Raw genomic sequence first — 24,974 nt, forward strand, 5'->3', positions numbered from 1 at the left:
CAGTTGGAAAAACTGCTTAAATAAATTTTCATTCAATAAAAGCTTCTTGTGGTTGTAAAGCACGTCACTGGTTTGCAACCGATATTTAAAAATTTTTCAAGCCCCCCCTGGCTACAACTTGTTCCCATTTGTAAAGCAATATTTACGAAGAGAAGAAAATTTTGCAACTTATCGGTTTTATGACCAATATCACGTCAATTTTAATAACGCAATTAGGGAGTTATGGCGTTCAATTGAACCGAAAACAATTCGAATTTTATTATTGTAAACCTAACATTTATATCGAATACCACCGAAGATGCGATGCACGCAAGTATCTATTCAAAAAACACCAGCAAACAACTGCAATTTTTTGCAGTTTTTTTAAATATCGTTCAGTGTAGATAATGTTCGCTCATGTTCCCTAATAAGGCTTGTAATAAAAGCTAGAAGTAAATTTATTGATTTAGGTAATAGCAGTAATTTTCACATTTTTCCTTTTTCAAAATGGGCCTCAGGCAAACTAAACCTAATCATGCGATCATATAAGGACTAGATTGGTCGTTTTTGTTTCGGTTTTGGTTCCGCGAAAAAAATCTAATAGCTGGGTAATATTTTACTATTTGGAAATTGTCATTATTTCATGTCTATCCAGAATTCAATGCGTTCAATATAATTAGATTAATAAGTTTAACGACTTGTAATTGTAATTATGGAGTGAGGCTGCAGTGAGTTGGGAGTGGATCAATCCATCATCACTTTGAATTAGTTAAATGACTCTTGTCGGTAAGGAGTGGTCTTTAAAGTTAGTACCTTCTCATCAACAACAACTCAGGATTTTTAAAGAAAAGTCGGAAGCTAACGAATTGAACTGGTGATTTTTTGTCTATTTATAAATATATCCAGAGCTTTAATGAATTTAGTTTCTTATCTAGGAGATACAAAAGTAATTTACTCCATTAATTTGCCCGAGATAGAGTGTATTTAATATAGGAAGATTTTTTCAAATGCGGAAGTCCTTTTTTTAATCTTAGCTTAATTCTTCACAACTCCACCCGGCAAGACCAAAATAAGTAAGTGACTTTTACTGTTAACCCTTAGACCAAAAATGACTGACACAACAGCATTCTTAAACTTTATAATTACGACATTAAACAGTCGGTGTATTAAAATCGCGTGACACCACAGAAATTAAGGTAATTATTTGATTACGTAACCCGCAATACGCATTGCAATTCTAATTAATTGAAATTATAAATGAAAGTATTTTTTGCTGCAACAAAGCACGCGTGCTCATTCAAAAAAACTTCCTGTTTCTTGGAGAAACTGTCCGATCTGTTGCATGTTTTATATTAAAAAATGCATTTAACCAACGTGGACCTTTGTAACGCCCATGTAGAATAGCGTAGGCAGAAAAATCACGGAAATGGTAGACGTTAAGATGAAGCTACACTTCCTATTCAATGCGACAAAGCGATTGGTCGAAATTACACTGTCAACTCAATTGTCTACAGTGTTTTCTTAATACTCTCGGTTTGTGGAAGTACTTATCCTAATCCCCTCGATTCATCAAATACAAATGCCGCAGATCAAACGAGACCGTCGTCCCATTGAACGGCCCTTGAACTATTTGCTCTTCCTGTATATGCAAAGTTAAAACTCCTTTTCATAATATATTGAATAAATAACTCGATTTTAAAATGTACTAACTGTTTGCCTAACACACTTATGTTCTCGTCGGCTGAAATATAGTACAATTTAAACAAATGGGAAAAACAGTCGCTTAAAAATAGTAAAATGTCAGATAATTAATTAAATTTGCGCAGCTGTAATTGGCTGCATTGGAAAATTATTGTTACTTGATATAAAGAACAGTAGCGTACCTTAAAGCTTTGCAGTGATGCAAAAACAATTATAAAATGCTGTATTGTATTTAGTGCTGGATTGTTCAATGATTAGGACAAGAAAATACAAATAAATACTATTAATTATCGGCATTTCTTCAATGTCTGTTTCCCATATAGAGAGCTATATATACCAATAAAATGTCCAACATTGGGCAACTGCAAGCTTTATTCGGGGCTTAAATTGGACAACAAGCAGTGTACCACCAATAAATAGTTATTTAATTAAACTTAGTTTAAATACTAATTACTAACTGACCAGCCAATATATTTTAATAGCACACAAAATCAGAGCGTTTGTCAACGTTTCAAACAATTCAGACCAAAAATGAACGAAAAAGTATAGTTTATTTTGGGCGATGAGAGACTGTAAAATTTGCAAAAATAATTTGTCATACATTGAATATTAATTCATCAGATGATCCGTTAATCGCTGCGGTTTTTGTGAAGCAATTATCGAAATAACCAGACATATGAGAAATGCTGAAAATATTCAATGAGTGGATGAAAAATGATAAACCGCAAAGGGAGCACATGTTTACGATAAAACTGAAAACTGACCAAACTTGAAGAACTTGAAATAATTCAGCATCTTCCAAAACTCACGAGTCACTCACAAATTTCCATAATTCTTCGATTAATACTAAAGTAAAGTTAACAAATTTTAAAAGGTGCCGTAAGTTAATTAATTAAAAAAACTGATCCCAAGACCGGTACTTTAACGAATGAGAAAAACTTTAAAACAATTCAATTTTAATTGCGTTTCAGCAACGTTTCTGAAAACATTTATATTAGCTATTAATGTCAATTATGCTGCGTTAAGGCCAGTTTTTATTCGAAACTAATTAAAAAATTATGTGGACCACACTTAGTTGTTTTATTTTACACTTCGATTTAACAAATTGCTGTATTACAATTCCATGGAAAAAATAGTGGTACAGTCTAAATTAATTAACATTGGCGAACACTTGAGGTTAGACATAATCGATATCAGTCGATTTTTCCATGATATATAGTGCAAGAAAAGTAATAATGTATAAATTAACCGTACGATTAAATGTAAAACATTCAGGAAGTGTGCGTGATACAATAAAACCTCAAAGGTCGAATTCCTGCTGTATGACATGGATTTGTATAATTTTTATTAAAGATTAAAATTGTCCTCGAAATAGCACAGTGATAATTAAATCGAAAACTAAATGATTTATAATAACATCGGCACTCAATTCTACATACGAAACCACAAAATTGAGCCAATTTACTGTGTAGCATCTTGAAGAATAAATAAATTTATTTGCGTTATTCGAATTTTATCTTTGCCTCTTTATACGGGGTTGATTTTCCTCCATTTACTGCACAATTTCTGTTCAGACTGTTTTGCAGTAAATTATCTCAAAGTATAACTAAGATATTTCCACATCTCGATACGCATAAATGCGGCCTGCATTAATTTAGCTGACGTATTCCTAAGATTAGTTCAATTCCATTCGCACACAATGTACCCACTTGCCGATTCAGGAAATTCCTTTAGCAATTTCATCTATAAGCACCAGTTTACTCTTATAGCGGCTATTTTTATTAATCTGGAATTTTCGTGCTAGTTACCTGGCGGACTTAGCAATTTAACTTTTATTTTGCGCATTGTTACAATATTCTAAGCTGCGGTCTGATTTGGCAAATAAATTAAAAATAGTCCTGTTGAATAAATAAATGTAGTTCTACTCCTACTTTGTCAATAAAAAAATATTCCAAAAAGCCACTTAATGCAAATGGCTGAATGTCAGTTCAATCGATTCGATGCAGTTTTAATGATGAAGCACCGGAAAGTGCAAAGAAAAACCATCGTTCTACATATCGAACTAAGTCATAAAATGTTCTCACGCTGTGCTTCAGTAGTGGATTAAGATGGTCAGTTGCTGTCATATTTCTATGTATTCAAGAATGCTACTTTTGCTTCTCTAAGCGAACGATGGCACAGATACTGTCGTTGATTTCAAATGAGTGTGTTTTTGATTAATTCTGAGAACGCCTTACCTTGTTATTTCACAACTCAGTCATTTTAAATACGTGTGTCTTTAAGTGACTTTTCAATTTAACCGCATTTGGAATTCCACTTGAATTCATTATCTAAAAGCTGACATTCTGGAGATCAAGCATTGAACTGATGATTTTAGACTTGAAGCTGGTTGATGGACGTTTCACCAGCACGTGTAGCTTGTGCATCATCAGTGGCGTTTTCGCTTCAAAGCTTTCACTGGACTGAGTGTAAACTTTCAAGCAAAAATACTAGTGAAGATGAGGACCATTCGTGCTGTTGACGCCAGTAGGCTCGGCAACACTGACCACGAAAGCCTAATTCGTTAGGTTTAAAAGTGGTTAGTTGAATCATAACTTGTGATTTCCTCAGCTACGTTCCACATGATATTCCACACGTTTCCATTGATAATAATGTTCAATGAATATGTTTGTGAGTTGATCATCAGCATTTTCCATCATCAATACCCACATGTAATAAATAACCGATTCGATAACTATTCTAAAATAATCCGAGTTCATAATTTAAAACAATTATTCAGATATATGTATCTTCTTGGAAGTGAACATATATCAGAGATGTCCATGTCAACTATTGCAAAGATTAGTTACAACCTCTTCTGCGCTGATGCAAATATTCTTCTTAACCGTGCAATGGCCAAACGAATTTAATGACCGAACGTAATATAAATGAACGAGTGAAACAGTATTAAAACTGTCTTCATAAAAATAGTCCTCATTCGTAATAATTTGTCATGTTTTAACGGGACGGAATACAAAAAAAGAGACATTAAACGACATACAATTTAAGTTTGTGGTAATTAATTGCAAAAATCAATGACACTCGAGTTATTACGCATTGAACATGCTTTTCCTGCATTTACTCCTGCAATTATCGCAAATTGGGAAAACAATAATTTGCAACATCCTTGAAGGAATAATTTGTTTTTTTAACTTTATTTTTAAACATTTGCTAACTAACGCACTATTTAATTTATAGTGTTACTTAAAAATTTCAGTGATGTATGATTAAATCGAGCATACTTTCTGCTTTCTGCTCAAAATAATCACCGTTTAACCTATTTTAACCTGATAAAACAGGTACTTATGTACACATAGATTGTGAATCCCCTCACACTCATTGTTGCATTTTTGATAACGTCTGATGAACTTAGTACACAATTGTTTTAGCTAAATCAATCCTAATTTCCGGATGAACCTTGCTATTCTATTACCCATCGTTTTAAAAAAAGAATCATCAGGCGAGACTTTAATAAAAACCTGCAAGTGATTTTTGGAAACCAATAATATTTGATCCAAACGGACAAAAGCTTGTTTAAGAAATTGTAAATTGAGAAACACATTGAGGATATAGTTACACAGATAAAACCCGCCAATTCCACTCAATGTATCGCAAATGACAACATTTTATAGAGCATTCGAAGATAAATTTATAGTCTAGACTAGAAAAAGGTCTAGATTTTTCTTTACCGCTTAGAAAACATATAAAAACAAACAATAAAAACAAAAAAAAAAACATATAAAAATTTTGGATGCATTCTCTTCAAACTCGTAAGCAACCAGATATGGAATTAATTGATTCTTCTAGTTTGATGAATTTTAATTCGCAAAAACTAGATTGTTTACGTGAAAAATTTTGCTACATAAGTTAAATGTGTATTAAAATAATATTTCAGTCAATTAGAGAATTAAACCATTTCTACTTGATACTGATGATACAAAATTAAGATAAAACACTTGACAGTTGCACGAAACACAACTTTATTCTAATATGCGTAAAGCGTTTCTGTTGGTCATCTTAGAAAAAACTAATTGTCTAGCCACGAAGTCGGTCCAGCAAGATTTTCATGCAAATAGTCGACTCTCTTTTCTAAATAGGAAATCATTACGTTGCAAGAAAGCTTATTGCCTTAATTCAACCGTACACCTTACTGGATGCATTCAGCTCTAAAAAGGCCTAATGAATGCGAAGCTTTTTTCAATGCTTTTATTCAGCGCGGTCTTTTCAAACCCTACCAAGAAATTTATTAAACACCCGTGTGATTTCCATGAACCATCAATTTATTTTCTTGGTTTTTTCCCCAATATTTGTTTGGCTTTTTTCGATCCTGCGGTTGTGCGATTTTTACACCTCGGTTATCTCATGGTTGATGAATGGATGGTTAAAATGCTTTCATGCCCCGCTTTTTCTAGTCGCTAAAAGTCTGCTTGGTGTTTAGTGAATTTCATGGACACTTAATCGACTGACGAGAAAATATGGGAACACACTCATAATCTAATGTTCGATTAAGAGATGGGGGGCAATGAACGACACTGTCACCAATTCACGCAACAGTAGCTATTGAATATTCAGAGCCTATTTAAAAATGCACCATTCTCAAAGTAAATGAGTCATTTTTCCGTATTTTTTTATCACTTAAAGCAATTATTTAGATTGCCAACAATACTCCTTTGTCGTAGGTCAGGAACCTTTTATCAAGTCATTCCAATGCTGTTTTTATTTTCATAGTAAACATTACGGCGATTTTATTATTCTTTATTTATGCCGTTGGGTTCTAGTTTTTACGGATCTGCGTGGGCGACAGCGAAACAACAATAAAAACATGTATTATGCGCTTTGAACGTTATTTCCCATTATGTTCTCTGTCGACACCAGTTAAAAAATCAACTAAATACACTAAAAAGCCGTTAATGTTGGAATGCACGCAACCCATGCTCATTCTTAGCAAAGAATATCTAACACTTGACATTTAAAAACGCAATATAATTATCGAAACGAGAAAAACCGAGAATTATTCAACTAGTGTTGTGCAGAAAATAACTCAACTCTTGTTAACTCGTGCTATTTTAAAATATAATTATGCTTTGGGTTCAATGACTATAAGTACAAGGTGCGCCGTTTTGTAGGTGTTGGAAACTATGGAATACGGTTTGAAAATCTCGATTGTGCAGAGACGACTGATTCATCGATCATTCGCTAAGACAATATTAAAGATATCAAGAGGAGATTAACCATTGTGAAATAGTTCAACTAAAGATACATTGGCAATATGGGACCTGATAATTAATGAACCCAACAAGGAAACATGGGAGGGCCTGTTTAGAATGATCCAGTAAAATATTTTTAAGTGGCCACTTCCAGCTCATAAAAAACCTGTAGATGCCCCCAAAAAGTTAACACTTAACCAAATTCAGGAAAAATTACAACAGTTTTTACGCAGATAAAACTTTCAAAAAATCACTAATACAGCTGATTCCAGCAAAGATTTTTGAAAAATTTAAAATTCGAAGACAACTTTCTTTTACTCTGTTAAGCGTTAACAGTGTAAATGTTTATTAAGCGTTTAAAAACTCCAGTGATCGCGATTGTTTACCATAATTTCACGTGTATCACGGTCACTATATGCTTTACTTTTGCACTTATTTAAGGCCAAACCTTTTAAGAGTGTCTGTAACAAGTTGAAAGATTGAATTGTTTACGTGCTCATGCAACCCTGCTTTAGTTTTTGACAATGCTTTTAGTTCTTCAGGCAATTTCAAATGATCCACGAATATACCAAGAGTCAATCGCTTTCATGAAAGGAAAGGATCATTTTCAAACATTAAATTCGTTAGTGTTTAAGAAGATGCAGAAATTTAGAAATTATTTTGTCTTCAGTTATTCTTCTCATCCAAATGTCGCCTATTGTGAAAATTTATTTTAATTTTAGATCCACAATCCTCTTAATGGCATAAGCAGAAGCTCAATAAATTTGTTTATTTCGATAGATTAACATCTATATCTTTTTTTACGGAAACTGTTCTTACTTTAATTTTCACACTTTTACTTTCATTATAATATAGCTACAGTTAAGTGTATTCTCGTCTTTTAAAGCCGCTGCCAAATATTGTTTAAATATTTTTTGCCATTATTCTTACAATTCCTTATTCACGTTTAATTCTGCAAACAACAAAGCGAAGTTGATATGTTTTACCTTAACTCTAATCAGTTTGAACACGATTTAACAGTTACAAGATTTGAAAAATGCAGTACATTATTAACAACGCTGTTTTCTCCATCAATGGTTATTCAACTTCTCCTGTATGGGTGTCATTGTTGACTGGATCGTATTGGTTTTCTTTTATGCCAAGGAATGGGGTCCAAAATTGACTATTAAATGATGATGGTTCTCTATGAAATCCGAAAAATGATCCTGATAGACGTTTTATTAGCTGAAATATGCCACCTACTAAGAATCAATCGAAGCCCACAGATTTTTCTTGTGAGCATTTTTGTTGTTTTCTCTTTCGTCTTACACATTTTGACTGTTAATTGAATTGTGGTTACGGATAATCTGGTTAACAAGTCAAAGTACTAACATAAAAATTATAGCCTTTGTCTGTGCTTTGGTTTACCAAGTAAGCAAGCGGAAAGCTCATTGATATTTTTATCGCGCTGATGCAAATAACCTACACACTCTTTTTCCTTGAGATGTTATAATTTTATTATGCACTTTTTATTCAACAGCGTATTTTGTCGCCGTCGCTTTTTATACACAAGGCCATTGCAACGTCGGGTGACTGTACTGCCTCACTTTAGTCTGTTCGGTACGCATTTTATGTATTTATCTTTTTTTCCGTTTATTTTCGAGACTCATGTCGCATTTTTCAAGAACGCTACAATTTATACCGTCCGAACGCTTACTGCCACTTTTTTAATCAAAAATAGGATTATCTGTGTCGTACAATATTCATTTAAATCAACTATCTTTATCTTTTCGCGATATTTCCGTCACAGTTCACCTACAACTTGCAGTTAAGGATAAATATTGAAACTATTAACAGAAAATACAATTAAACACTAATAACATATTAACACGCACACACACTAAACAAAAGTTATTTTCTGCCTATTCTAGCTATTTTGAGCTGTTGAAAGAACATTTTTAAAATCTCTAGACTCCCATAGTTTTGAAAAAAAAACGTGAATTTTCCTCAACGTATCAAATCAATGAACTGAAGCAGTTCCAAACACTGGCATTGAACGGTCGTTCGGACGGTCTTAGTTCATGAATAATTTTTCAAGAACGGCTGGGATATTTTTATTTTGTTTATACTTATTAGTGGCTTTGTGTACACACGCAGATTTCAAGGCAGTTTTTATTTAAACATAAGGGCAGACAATTGTTTTTTAAACAAGGCACCAGAGTCAAGATCAAAACCTACACTTATTCCTTGGTGCGCTTTGGAAAACTTGCATTGTTGTGTCTGGGTTTTCTTTGTAATGATAATAAACAATTACGAGGAAGGCAATATTTGAAATCGGTCGAACATCTGACGACATGGGTGTGAATGTTTATGGACGAAACTTTCCTCGAAAATATTAATATTGGCTTTGTTCATATTATATTAGAGTGTTAAAATCTGGTGCAGTTTTTAAAAGTTAAAAGACAATTTAAAAAGGTTCAACAAATGCGCCAAAAATCAAAAGAAACACTGAAAGTTAAGAAGAAGAGTAAAGAAATTGTCAAACCAAAGAGTACCAAGGAAATCAATTAAAATTTTCAAAACCAATGGATGAAAATTTCGAAATTAAGCAATTTGCAGGCAAAAACTTTTCAATGTGAGTATAATTTATATAAAATGAAAACTTTTTTTGTTTTTCTCTTGTTAATTCAAGAACAATTTCGGTGAAACCATATTTCAACTAGCTTTTCAAACATAGCTTTATTTAGATTATCTTCAAGTGCAATCCTTCTGAGAACTTGTAAGTCCTTACAAATATTTAACTGTAACATCTGCACGCGCCTTAATCTCACAGTAGTGAAGCGATTTTATGGCACCTGAAGTCTAGTGATACAAAAATATTGAATCCACAATAGAGTCGTGTATCCGATAGTATATATTTGATCCCTTTGATTGTATTACTGGTAATGTTAGGCGTTTACTGTGTACATTTTGAAGCAAAACATTAAGGCATAATAAAATGTAAGGCTCTTGAAGAATCCCTTTCTATTTATACTCTCGGTTTGTGTAGCATCCTAAGCGTAGGACCTTAATAATAATCTAGTTTCTCAAAGTACATTGAAAATCATGTAAAATGCGAAAAAAATATGTTTTTAATCATGCTCAGATCTGTTTTATATTTCAGGCAAATCCATATCGAAAGAAACATCCAGTATTGATCGTTTAGACACTTTTTGGGTACATTTGTAACTAACTTAAGACTATCTTAACCATTTAGAAGCCGAGTCGCCATATATGGTCTAACGAAGTACTTCGGTACCACAGAGGCGAGCATAAGCTATAATATTTGCCGTTATACGGCGAGATAAATTAGTTACCCGGTTTTTAGTTGTTTTTCTATTAAAATTGCTGCGATTTAGTTTGCTGGCGCGATTAGAGATAGACCTTTTACACTGTCCGTCCTAAATTCTAAACATTTTAAAACACACAATTTATTAATGTACACCAAAGGTACAGTGTAAATGGACATTCAGGACAATTGAGAAAACGGAAAACTATCTATCTAAGTAACTATCTACTATCAGAGCATCAAGAGAAAGACATTCTATATATAAAATGCGTATGTTAATAGAAATAAATAAGTGCGTTTGAATTTTTTTATGTACAAGAGCTGGTTATCCTAAATAATATTAGCAGATGGAAAACGCTTTGATGGTGAAGTCCGTAACGACTTAAGTTGCATACTTATTTTATGCTTTTTATCATATCGGAAATGTACAAGGTCTTTTCAAAATGTTCTTTTAAGTTATTTCTAAGTAAAGTCAGTGAACTCCATAAAAATACGGAAATACAGGTTTATTCCGTTAAAGTTTTAATGAATAGTTAGGTTTATTAAGATGCTACAATGTATTTAGACTGGGCATGAAATGATGTGAAAATCGTTTACACCAAGATATTTGCATTTTTGAAAATTAAGTAAAATTCTGTAAACAAACCCGTAACAAAAAAGCAGGAAAATTGAAGAATACATTCAAAAAAACAGCATTTAACTTTATATAAAAGTGCAACTAATAGAATACATGTTTTAATCAACTATTTTCAAAATTTCTATTATGTGTTCTAGAGAAACTTCTTCTTCTTCTTTCCATTGAAGTTTATAAAATGGCAAGAGAATAATCCAATATTTCCGAACTCTACTTCATAAGACAATGTTAATAATCTGAACTTCTTTCGACGTTAACATTACATTTGGGTTAATTTCGAGATTGACCGGTTAATGTCGATATTAGCCAAGTTCGAAGTTTAACCGTCACAAGTACATTGTTCAATTATATGCTCAAAAGCAGTCTATTAATAGGAGTAATCAATCATTATAAAAATTTGACAATTTTGATACAAAAACTTTGAATTTGGTTTTTGCGTCTGGGATGGCCCTCATTTAATGCTCTTTTTCCTGCTTTTTCCTTCAAACAAGTACTGTTTCTTAATCTACACAACTTGAAAGCAAATCAAAGCAATCACTATTTTATACGATTGAAAAATTTCATTTCTACGCCAGTTAGTTAAGGCAGTATATCAACTTGGTGGCTGAAACGCCCCACACACATTCAACGCTGACTGTGGCCAAGTCATAAAGAACCACCTGTACAACATTAGATGGTTAAATTGTGGGAGATCAATCTCGTCCGGTAGTAATAACCAACATGGCGAAATAGAATTCGGTTTTACGGAATTATTTTTAATATCCGCGAAGGTACGGCCGCTTGATTGAGCCATCAAAAACCATAAATCTCAATTATTGAAAAAGAAGAAATGAGCAGTACAGCTAGGCAGTATTAATTTGTGGAACTGTTAGATCTAATGGAACGTCTAAGGTGGCAAAATCTACCACGCCTCCTTTTCGAACTTGGCGCAATTTTACCGGTACATTGGCCCATTAACCGACGTTGAATTTTTTATAATTAAATTTATTTTCATTCCAATTGCGCAAGGGAATTAATGCATATCTGTAACGCTCCTCTGCCGCTCTTTTGCAAATGATTAAGTTTTAATAACGTCAGTCCAGGTGACAAACTATCTATAGATTTGAAAAAGGAAATTTTTTTTCTTTGTTAGTCCTTGATGGGAACGTCTCTATGCAAATGAAACGGTATAACATGAACTTAAGTCTGTAAAAAAATGCTGCTGCAATGAAAAAAACCCATAGCTTCCTTCGCGGTTTTTACTATAAAGTAGCTAAGCAATTTTTCCCTATCGGATTTTCCAAAGAATTTCATCTCGTCTGGATTCCAGTGACTGTAGCAACCAGTTTGTGACTATTGTCTCTTAAAACTTCATTGCTTTGTCTCTCTTAGGTAGAAAAAGGAGGATCTTAAATATTTCATACGGCGTTTTGCTTTTGCTCATGAAACTGAGCAGTTAAATTAAATTGCAATGATGAAACTGACCAAATAGCTTGGGCTTAAAACTATTCTTTTGAACAAATAGGAGAAGAGAGTGCTAGTAATTGTTGCCCATAGAAAATGGCAATCCATCACAAATCCCATATTGATGAGATATCTGAATCTCGGCATTAGACACGGCGAACGTCTGCCTCTTTATCGTCTTCTTCCACACAATAACACATCAACTATTCTCATCCCGCCGATAATAATAACAATAATATATCACTCCCATCATGAAGAACATTTAATGCAATTTGACAGCCCTGCCCATCCACATCTGGGCATAGTTCGGGCTCTTTCTCTCCTTTAATCTTAATTGGTGTTCCCTCCCTGTCTAGTGCATAGCAAATTTGATCGATAGCTTATCTCGAATAAAAATCGATAATCTAAAATTCAAATGCAGATTACAAGAGAGAGAAAAACAAAATAAACAGCGATATATCATGGTGTACTGTGCTAGAACTATGTCCGAGTTCGATAGTGGAAGAACGCCTTTTAGTCAGAGGCGGAGGACACAAAATCCATTCTAGTCCCACCTTTTCATTGACTAATGATGGCTTAAATGGTTCATTTTGAAGATGATGAAAACGGTGAAAGCAACAAATTAATTGTCTTTACTATGAGCACACGTTGAGACCGGAAAAGATGAAGTTGACCATAATTAATCCTCCAGGCATAAGGAGATCCTTGAAAAACTATCAGAGTGTTTTTTATAGTTTCTCATAAATGTTTGCTTTGAGGAAAATAAAATTTGTGCTTTAACGTCATAAAAGGTCATCAAGTTTTAACATCCTAAGCAAAGATATTTTTTAAAAATGGGACAACCAATGTCATCCGGAAAATTTGCCTCAAGACGTTGTGTTTTTTTAGTTCAAGATCAAACTTCCCCGCAAACTATTCGACATTTTTCAAACCCCTCGATTGTTTAATTTGCAACTGAATCTAATGTGGTTCTGCATTTTGTTTTAGTCGAATTGACAAGAAACTGATTTAATTATATTGAATTTTGCGCATTAGCAAGTTAATTCATATTTTATTTCAACAAAAATAAATGTGATATCAAAAATGTTTATAATTTTGTACCGCCACTGTTAAATCCCCCCATTTCGAGGGCATTAGAATAAGAGAGACGAACGACGATGCAAAAGAGAACCAAAGCAACGTATTTTTTATTTTATTTTTATTTATTTTAAACTCGGAGCCTTTTTCAAAGTATATTAACCCGGGATCGTTCAGGCGCACAACCGACTTAAGTCGCATTCAGTCCGATGTGCTTCTCATCTGGCCAACTGTAAAACCATAACCTATCTCTACTATGAAAATGTTGTTTGCAGTTTTAAAAATAGCATTTAATCTCGTTGAAGCCGCTGCGTAAAAAATCGTAATAAGAAAAATGGCTATAAAACTACTTTGTTGTTCCAGTTTCGTAGACATTATTTTTCCTCTTAGTCATAAATGAAGTGATGACGCTCGAAATACGCATTTTCTGCTTATGGCCTGGTGCATTAACGCATAATTAATGCAGACTCTTGTTAATGAAAAAAAAACTGTTATTATTAATAATGATTTCTCTTATATTAGAAAAAAATATATGTTCATAATCACAGCAAATATTGGTGGATAACTCAAACTACCAAAAGCTTAAGTGCCGAAAACCTGGAATAATTTTGAACCTATTTCATGTTGGCTTTTCCATAGAATTTACTGTACATGTTTACTTGAAAATTCCGAGTAAAACTATTACATTATTCTATAGAGTTTAGCAGCTTAGAATCTTAAAAAAACTGCAAGATCACAAGTAAATCGTATCATTCAAATAGGTAGATTCAAAGATGATATTTGTTTCTTTGTCCGTCCACTACCGTTATTCCAAGAATAACTTACTCTTAACTTACATACCAAATTGGAACGATTTAAAAGTGCCATCAGCAACTTCTAAGAAAGCTCTCGGCAAAAAAATATAGAAACGGCAAATACTTATTACCAGATTGCTGAAGAAGAAATTTTAATATTTTTATAATTGGTTCCCAGAACATCGACGATATGAGATTTTCTATATGTCTGTATCGGAATAATTCTGCCTCCTTTTTCAGCCGAGCTAGCTAAGTACGTTTCTTCGAAGGAATCCGTCTTCGCGATACAATTAAAGATTTATTCTTTTTTCCTGAACCACTTTTATAGTCTTTTTACGGCCACGTATATTTCCATAGATTTTAGTAAGTCGATGCTGCTCTTAATTAAAATAACGATACTGTTTCCAAAGACTCGAATTTTTATTAATAAATAATTAATTTATAATTCATAACTTCACTCTAAATATTTATGCATGCATGAATGCACTTCTTATCTAATTTTCGTTTGTTTGACCAAACGAAAATAGCAAGATTTAAACATCGGCCTCTGAACAAATGAGATAGGAATGCAAATTTTTTTCTCTACATATCATACACTGAACTTGTCCAATTCCATCGTTTTTGCGAACAAAAACCTTCAAAACCACCATAGGTTAGATAATTAGTAGATCTCGGGTCATGTCTAAAACGCAAAAATGATGCGATAAGTTATTTGAAGGATGAACTTGTTGCTTTGAATGAAATTGGGTAAATAGAGCTTAACATTGAACATATTGGGCTATGGAGATTATTATATTATGGCAAATTTTAAACTAAAAAACAATCGAAGTCACTTAAATTTGAATGTTTATCAGCTAAAGCTGACATCCTAAAACCATATTAATGGCAAACCATATTAATATCAAAGTCTATATGAAACTCAATAAAATCTGTGCTCCTAAGCAATCACACAAGACATCCATGAAGACACATATATGGCCACAACAATACTGAACACCTCGCAAACAAAATAAAGACATAAATATCGCGAAAACAGAAAAGAAATTAAGAATGTACTAATTGTACAAGTTTAATTCGTTCCATAGAATAGAAATCGTCATATTAACGCTGTTCAGTGACACAAGTTGTATTTGCCAGTTCCAGCATCCTCGTCCCACCTATGTGGTATTCCTAAAGGTGGACAGAGACGGTGATACGAAAAACACGTACACCCAGCAAATCTTGTTGGGCGCTTGTTATTGCCTACATAAATTTCTGTGCGGCCGCAAAAAAGTTTCTTTAGGTATTTTAATGAGCTTTTATAAGGCTTTAAAGGGAGCAATTGGAAAAATGCAATTAAAGGTGATTTTTATGGTTTGGAACGCGTATTATACTGTTTTTTGCCATGTACGGGATTTATTCAATTGAATCGTGTAACTGTAGTTTAGTCAGTAACCATATTAACAACATCGACTTTGATTTCCTTCCACACATTTTTTTCTTTTGAAACGGCAATTAATAGCATGCTAATATTTTCAGTATTATCACATCATAGCTTAGATATAATATTTCAAAAATCCGTTAAAAAACCGTCTGGATAATCATTTGCAGATATTTTTTTCTTTATGTGCAATTGTGAATAGTACGAAACCGTCTATATAATCAATTGCAAATATTTTTTTCTTTATGTGCAATTGAGAATAATACAGTTTGTATTAGGCAATATGGGCTTGGTAGTTGAAGGAAAAGGTCCAAGTGGAGACGCAACATGTATTTCATTTTATTCATGAAATCACTCGATACCTTTTTTTATTCGAGTCGATTGCCATTTGGACCAGGAAATTTTCACCTTCAGTCACTTTTCTACTCCTTCCTTTGGTTTATTAACATCTTTTTCCTTTATTAACACAGCATTATTCGCTTTGCTGGACTTTGATTTATTCACAAAAAGAGGTGCTGCAGTTACAAATATTTATTAATCACCCTGTTTTTGGTATTATCATAAAATTGTTTTCATAATAATGGTCAGTCACTTCTCGCGTCGAAAATAAAATCGCAAAAGTATTTGTGATCAACGACTTTGCGGTTCATTAGAGGCCGCTATAACGACAGTCATTCGATATATTTCCATTGCAATTTTTTAATTATATGCCTTACTCCGTTATTTTTTCTAAGGTCGGTTGTCTTCCTCCTTCATTTGCTTCTGGTCCTCAGTGACTTTCATTTGCCATTTATAATTATTCTTATATCGATTTTTACGGTGCTCAATTCTTTTCGCTAGTGCGTCTTTTTGTGCCTATTCAACTCTTAATTCTAGTTCCTGGGTTGTTCCATGCAAAAATTATCAAACTGCTTTTTGGTATGGTTTGAATGGCTTTTGCTTTGTGTCCATAACAATGTTTTCTGCATGTTTCTTCCAAGCAATTCTCAATGTAAAACTATGGTTTTATATATAAACATAAATATGAGAAATTATATATTAATTCATATAATAAAAGGCCTAAGAAAAAAGGTCGATACAAAAAAAAGAAATATTTCATCAATGCAAATGTCTTTCATATCGTGAAAAGTATGCTTTGAGGTAATATTTGCTATTTATTTAGTTAATCAGAAGTTTATAATTCCTCAACGTTTCGATGTTGTCGATACTTATTTTATATCTGTCAACAGATGCGCTTATTTTTAAGGTGAAATAAAAAATATTGTTCAAGAACTATTAATGCTTGGTGGCATTCATTTTCTTTGTGCTCTCAATAGCGTAGGTAACACATTTTGTCTTTCTAACCAACACTTCGCATATAAAATCAGGATTTAAATATTTTTCGAAGTACAATCCAGACGAAACAACATCAATTTGTAAAATTTTCGCTCTAGTCTACGATTTAGAAAGTAATTAAATATCTGAATTTCGCTAGTTTAATCGACCACTACCTTTATTCCTTAGATATTAATAAAGATGTTATTTCAAAGACGTTCTTATGAAGTTGATATGAATCCCTTGCAAGAAACTTGTTAGCAGCCTCAGGCGATCGATCATTTCAGTCAATTAAAATTTTTAGTGCATTTTATTTAAACACTTAATTTAGGAATAGATTGTAAACATCTGAAGCTAGTTCAGATTACCGCTACTAATTATGTGGGCACGAAAATTGATAAAGGTCCTGATGATGACCGTCAAGTTGAAAACATTGGATTAAAAATTCATTACTGGAAAAATACACACAGCGGTGAACTAAGCAGTTTCAACTAAAAAATATTAACGTTAGCAATTTTGAATGCCGCAGGTGCAGTAGTTTCTTTCAACTGAATCAAAAAGAAAACAACTAAAGTTGAACTAAATAAAAAACAACACTGAAAACATCGGCACTATACAAATGTGAAAACAGATACAATAAGTAACATTTCATAACATCTTCCTTATCGATCTTCGAATTCAGCCATTTTGGGTGTGTAATTTGATTGTTAATGTTTAGACACCATTTCGTTGTTGATAATTTTTAATCGGAGCCAATAAGAAATGAAGAGCATTGAATTTATATTTTGAAACCGATAATAAAAATTGCGTTTTTATGTCAATCTAATCTTTTTCGGCCAATTGAGAGATAACGTGCAATTATTTTATTGGTTCTTATTTAAAAATAAGCTTTTGCATTTGACCCCATGCCATTTTGAATTTGAAGTTTGTCCTTGCTTGATAAGCATATTCCAAACGATGCATTTATTGCACAGCAACAAAAATTTGATAAACGTTTCACTCTTAGTTCCAGTAAAACGAATATTTGTTCAGTTTCTCTAAATTGTCTACGCAATATTGGGGAGTTTTAGTAATATACATACAATATATGGAACGGGTGATAAAGTTTGATATCAACACTAATTCCTTGAAAATCGACTACGACTACTAAAAAATAATATTTGCCTTAGTTTGTTTGATATACTTAAGATAGAAAGAGTAATAAAAGTGGGCAAAGTACGTAGGTTGCACTAGAAACGATCATGACCTCGTCCACTATGTTTTACGGTGAATATTTTCTAGGTAAAACTAAAATTTACTTTATAGGTTCAAAGCTCAAAAGATCTATTAAAATATATCCCAAATTCCTGAAGCGTTAACCAGAATACTATAACAGTTGCAATTAAGCATTTACATATGCGTTAAACCTCTGTGCATTAATGAATGCGATTTCCCAAATTTAGCAAAGTTTCGAGTCGATCATGACCTTAGTTATCAAGTTTTTGAGCAAGACTTTCAAATGCAGTTTGGAAAACATAAGCGACTACAAAGGTCGGCCAAATTATCATTTCTTAAGTGACGTTTATCTAGACATATTTAATTAATAGAATCGCAAAGTTTTAAAATGCCCAATGATCTATTAATACGAAACCTATTTTGATGCCGCTATGCCGCTGTCTATCAAAATCGCGGTTGCATAATTAGGATTCTGGCCTGAGTTGACTGAGACCAATTGATGTTAGCTTCTATACTTACCTTGCTGTTCATCCACGTTCTTTAATATACAGTTTTCAACTTCATACTAAATCCACAGCATAACAGACCAAATTTCAACCTACATGTGGGACAAATGCACTTTTATCCTACTACCAATTTTGTAATTGGAAATCGACGAAAAACTGTATGAAATAGTTCAAGAACCAATCACGACTATGAATAGCGAAATGAAAAGGCAACACCGTTAAGACACCCATACAAGAAAACTGCATTTCAATGTTTAAATATGCATTTTATCAATACTTTGATTTGAATTGACCCAAATTCGATATAACAACTAATTATTTAAATACCACTTGAGCGAATAAATAATCATTTTATGTGAACCGGCGCGGATTAGGCGAAGTCGAAAACTATCTTAGTCATAAGTATCAATTTTGCGTAAATCTAAACAAAATAAAAGCAAGAATTATTTATAATATATCCCGTCAAATATTAAATTTATAAATATCATGGGATATTTTATTAATTGCTAGCCTTTTGTTGAGTTCGGTCGTTTTAAAGTCGCGGGTGCAATTTCGAGACAAATTTGACACTTCGATGTTTGAAACAGTTCTTCTTTATCACGGGTGATAACCCAGTTTTATGAGCGGTGACTTTTCAGGAAAATGTGAAAGTGCTTGTGCTTTTTTGGGTCCGATGTGATATGAATGTGCACGTTGGTTAATTGAATACGTGACAACGAGTCAATTAAGCGCTACTGAGTTTAGATTTTCGATAAAAATCTGCATTTTACAAAAGTTTTTTTAAAACGGATTAATATGTTTATTGAGTTATTGATACAAGGTATTTCGGAATGCATTGAATTGGTACTAGTGATCATATTGGTGCTTTTACACGAGTAGGTGACTCAGTCACTGACTTTTTATGTAACAATTTCATGAGCATGAAGCGAGCTATTCGATGATATAGGGCTATTATTACTGCATTCATTCACAAAACTTACAAATACAATTCAATTGAAAAACAGAAGAAAATAATTGCATAGAATTTTCCATAGAGTCAATTTGCCATACTTAGAATCCTAATAGTCGATAAACACTAAAATTACCTATGGTACGTTCCGTTTTCATTCACTGGAAAATCTTAGAAAAAATACACCAATTCAGATTTTACGCTAATAATATACTATTATTATCTACAAACATCCTTTACAATTTAATTCATGTTGTTTCTGGCTTAATGGGGCTCAATAAACATCAACAATAAAGTGTTTTTATGGCAAATCCACTTGAAAAAGCGCATTTATTAGATAAATCAATGCAGAAATAAGTCAGAAAACTGAATTAATTAAGCTGCTAGAATAGCGCCTACTTAGTCGGGAAATTTTTTCAATTTCAATCTTTCATATGTGTGAAAAAGGAATTACTTTACTTGGTACATGCAAGGTCGCAGTGAATTCGCGCAACAGCAAATTCATAATTTAAAAAAATGGGTCTTAATGAAACAAATCTGGTTCACTGATATTTGCCCTTCAATATATGTTATTTTTTTACCCATTAAAATCAATGTATTTTATCTCAAGAACTTACTGGGGTTGTGTGCAAATGCTCATTTGAATCAATCGTTGTCTCATAGTCTACTACTTTCCATGAAACGCTAGAAGAATCAAGTGGTTAATTTTTTAAAGACATTATTGATACGCACTTGCGAATTATCACGTTCCTATTTAATGTAATTGCATTTATTGGGGCTTCATTTTTGGCTCATGTGAATACCTATATTTCGCACTTGAATATCAAGTTGCAAATATTTTTTATTTCTTGTTCGAAAAGGGGCAGTTATAGTATCTCAAGATTTTACCTGCTAAAAGCGAAAATATCGAAGTCAATTATCACGCTGAACAAAGTTGAAAATGAAGAGAATGACAATGAAACAGCAGGAAGAAACTCGAAAAGCTATTTTGAAAGCATACATTTTGCTTCTGCAGAGTTTTAAAGTACAGTCTTCACTTTCAGCTGGGAAATTATTTGTTGCCTTATTTACTAAACCTACATATCAATTTTAAACTGTTTGACTTGTTTTTTCCACATGAGTTCGGAGATCTTACAGCTTCTAAATGTCAATCTCAAGGTTTGATAATATAATTCTATTAAATTCCACTTAAACCTGCCTTTAAGTGCCACTTATTTCGTTTGACACACTTTTGCGGATTTTATTAAAATGTACGTTCACTTTGCTATGCAGTAATATTAGCCATTATATGATTGTATTTATTTATTGTCTTTCAAGCAGCGCTCGGGCTTTGTTCATTGGAAAACTTGAAAAGTGCACGCATTGTGATTAATGGAAGTATAGCGAAACTTTCAACAAAACTATGAAACATGTGCAAAGACTAAATTAATGGGGATTTGAGAGAAAGTGATAAGAAATAACAAGAAAAACTTGAAGAAAAAATGTACTCGGCTTATGCTCCACCAGTCTGTGGTAATGAAACTGCAGTTACTGCGGCAGCATCGCTTGCTCATAGTACATCAAACAGCACTTTGACTTCATCAACTTGGAGTAGCAATTCTGCTCCAGCCCATAGTCATGGTGGAAGTCATTTGGGACTGCCTTATTCCAGTTTTGATCCCGGACCCAGCACTTCCGGAATGTATGGGAGTCAAGGCGGAGTGTTTCCATTTCCTGCCTATCCCAGTATGCATATGCCTTTTGAATACCAACAGGTACTGCATTGTATTCAGTTTTGCAGAGTAATCTTGCATACAACTCGATTTGAACGATCATTTTTTTCTTAAACGATAAATTAAGAAACGTCGTCGCACGCTCGTTAACACTTTTAACATTGTCTAATCCCCCATCTTCCAGGTCATTTAAAATTTATATTTTCTCTACTTTACTTCGTTACCCCAGTTTTTTCAAATCTTATGCTCAATAACCACTGACAACTCGGCTTAGAATTATAATTTACATCTACCCCTTTCGTTTCATCGTCCCCAGAGATAAAAAAGACATTATGGAGAACGAAAAAAGCAATATTTAAGAGTTACTGGGCAGATTTATCATCTATACGGACGCTTTAAATGCAGCGATTCTCAGTTTATTCTGTTTAACGATTTAAAACAGTTTTTTTTTTAAACAGTAAGTTAAATGATATTTGTCATTTTTTTTACATTTATTCAACGCCTTTAATATTTAAATCTAATAGAATTCGTTTGAATAAGTAAGTATTCCATCTCCATGGGCTGACCTGCACCCACTCAATTGCATACGGTATAATACATACATCCATCCACATGGTTGGGTCAATTAAATCCACTTCCTGGTTCGGATGGTAAAAATGCGCGCCTATAGAAGCAGAAACGAACCATCAAACGAGTTTCGCGGTTTAGAACTAAATCGATTTACCGCAAAACCGAATTAATATTGAGTTTAGTTAATTAATATTTGCTATTTATTATTTCTTATAAACGGTTAACTACTTTCTTCTCAAATCCCATGGGGTTGATTTGAAAATTTTAATGCGGCGAAAAATGTCGTTTTGTTTGAACAGTGCCCAAATTCAGACTTAATATCAATTAATAACACGTAATAAAAGCAAGGAAAACGGCTATACATTGCCTCCTGGAACATGGCAGCAAATCAAAAAAAAATCTTACTTTTTCATATACAGGGTGTTTCTAACAGTACAATCAGTTTCTTGTATCATACCTTAACAATGTTTTAGGACGAATATTGACGTGCTTGACACAGCTTAAACAATTATTAATTTTGTGAATCTTATTCTTCCGAAAACTTCAACTTAGTACAATTTTAAAACGGAAAGAAAAAGAAACGCAATTGGTTTTTATTTGATAGTGATAAAGCGAGACAACAACAACAACTAACTTGCACATTTAATTAGAAACGAAAATAATCTTTCGTTTTAAGTTTCCGAATATTTTGCCATTTTCTGATGGTTTTCTGATGGTTGAAAGGTTGCACAGCATCCAATTAGTAAAGAAAAATGGAAACAAAGCTAAGTTTTCCATTGCGTAAATAAAAAATGAAGGCCTTTTAAATACGGAAATGTAAATGAAAAACACTTTTCTTTTGTTAAGTTTTTTGGTCAATAGAACCTGACGGAGCTTCTAAATGTGCAAAATTGTTGATACAATTTTCAGGGAATTTTTTTCTTATTCAAAATGCCTATATGCAGGTTGGTCCGAAATTAGTTTGTATAATTTTTACTGTATCTATATTCCACTGGCAAAAACAGGGTGTGAAAAGTAAGTTTTCAGTTTCTACCGGCTCAGCTCCAACATCGATCTATTTATATAAATAATTTCTTATTTATATAGTAGATAGAGTAGATAGAGTAGAATATGCAGTTCCAATTGCCCTGTATGAACACAGGTCGCCAACGTACAATTGGGTTAAATCGAACATTTCACAACTGGATCAATTGTTTTCCATTGACTTGGATSGACTTAAATTTAAGGTGGAYAAGCAATGCAAGRGTTRAAATAAAAAAATMTATGTGAACGTTTAATGCTTTGCAAAAAACTATTTTTAATGCAAATAATTAATTACGTTTACAAGAAAATCGAGGGTGGTTTTAATTATTTTAATTGTAAATTCTAAAATGGAACTAGACAAAAGTTTTCGTTATTTTGCACTAACGGCTATATATTCAWATAAATGAATTCTCTAAATTTCAAAAATATTGTATAATATAACTCTCTCTAACTTTCATGGGMGGGATATTTATTAATATTTTATGGGAGGATTATTTTTTTTAAATTTTTACATTYTAGCTATCGATACTTGATATAAAAATWTTTCTGRGGGCAAAACTCATTTTACAGGAAACGATAAACTTGAATAACGTGAACTCCAATGCTGACAGCTTGTTGATAAAAATTAATCGAAAACCACATTGAAAAACATGACGTTGAATTTTAACGCATCAAGGGTGGTTAAATCAGGCAGAAGAGTGGACACGCGTCCGCAAATCAAGCATATCTTTCGGGAAAATTGACTTTATAAATATCACAAATATCGGAAATTATAGCGGAGTGAAGCCAGACAAATTAACAGCCGTACTTCTTAAATTGCGACCTCATTAAAGAACTGTTTCTGTACTTTAGCCAACCTTTTGCATTAATCTCAGAGAAACGTTGAGACAAGAATTAAATATTTATCCAAAACAGTCTAATATCCAGCTGAAATTAAAACGCTTCAAGAACGAACATTTAAGCGATTAAAAATAAAAAAGTATTTACGTTTCTTTAACGCTTATATCTCGAAATGAGCCTTCTTGTAACAGCTACCTGATGGGCAGCAATTTCTAACGTTTTTCTTATCTTGTTCGTTTTTTGCCAGTGCTGGAGAAGTATTTTCTTAATACATTCGCTTAATATTGCTATTTAAATTGCACGGAAAGTCAAGCTGAGTTTTTAGATAATATACAATAAGGCTTTTATTTGTATGCTACCAAATGCTTAGTCATTTATCAATTATTCGTAGTGTCTCAAAAGGTACAATGTACCTTAAGGCAAGGTCTGGTATTAAATTTAATTAGTCAGCTAGGGATAGAGCAGAGACAATTTCATATTTTTTAAGCAATTTACGATTCCTACGCCTTTGACTTGTCCCTTTTTAATTACAGTTAAATTTCTACGCTTACCGGTGCTCGTTTTAATTCGTCATTATTTTACTTTTAATATTTCATTAGAAATTACATTTTTTTTCTCTCAGATGTCAGTTTTTGGCCTTTTTGGCCTCTGCAAAATCCGACCGTTGCCTGGGTGAGAGCGCGAACGTTTTAGGGCTAAATTAAAAGTTGGAAATCTAAGTTTTAATTAATGAGACCAATTGTTACAACGAGATATTCGAGTGGTTACTGGGTCTCAATTATGCGATAAATGGACTACGATGGAAAAAGCTTGAAAGCTATTTACAGAGAATACATGTATACGTGCACATCTCACTTGACACTCAAAAATTTACACAACACCACAACTTTCTTTGGTCATTCATCAATACTAATCGGACACATTTTCAGATCTTCATGCACAAATCGGCCATGCAAATGCACGCCAGAGACCTGGGAGGTCGATCTGAGGTCAAACCTCATCAATGCCAACAGTGTCTCAAATCCTTCAGTTCGAACCATCAGCTGGTGCAACATATTCGCGTCCATACAGGCGAAAAACCCTACAAATGTTCCTATTGTGACAGGAGGTTCAAGCAATTGAGCCATGTCCAACAACACACAAGACTGCATACTGGTGAGTGCTAATTTCTGCTTCAGAACTAATTTACTGGAACTTATTCTATTGAGTACCAAAGCTTGAATTGCAATGCAGTTCTTCAAGGA

The 24,974-nt window shown here is 33.1% G+C and overlaps 1 protein-coding gene across 9 annotated transcripts in view; it reads left to right on the forward strand.

Moving 5' to 3' along the window:
* The window catches only part of LOC109533413 (zinc finger protein 768), a 117,040-nt gene that overhangs the window by 35,642 nt on the left and 56,424 nt on the right, over positions 1-24,974 (forward strand). For 8 of the 9 annotated variants that reach the window (XM_048666134.1, XM_048666132.1, XM_019898724.2 and 5 more), the window contains one exon: positions 24,660-24,885. In XM_048666134.1, the coding sequence (XP_048522091.1) occupies positions 24,660-24,885 (226 nt within the window). Of the gene's footprint in view, positions 1-19,122; positions 21,340-24,659; positions 24,886-24,974 lie in introns of those variants that run through there. The other variant, XM_048666138.1, reaches the window with a different exon arrangement.

The sequence above is a fragment of the Dendroctonus ponderosae genome, unplaced genomic scaffold, assembly GCF_020466585.1.
Source record: "Dendroctonus ponderosae isolate FM_Combo_2020 unplaced genomic scaffold, Dpon_F_20191213v2 Dpon_F_20191213_4, whole genome shotgun sequence".
Classification (NCBI taxonomy): Eukaryota; Metazoa; Arthropoda; class Insecta; order Coleoptera; family Curculionidae; genus Dendroctonus; species Dendroctonus ponderosae.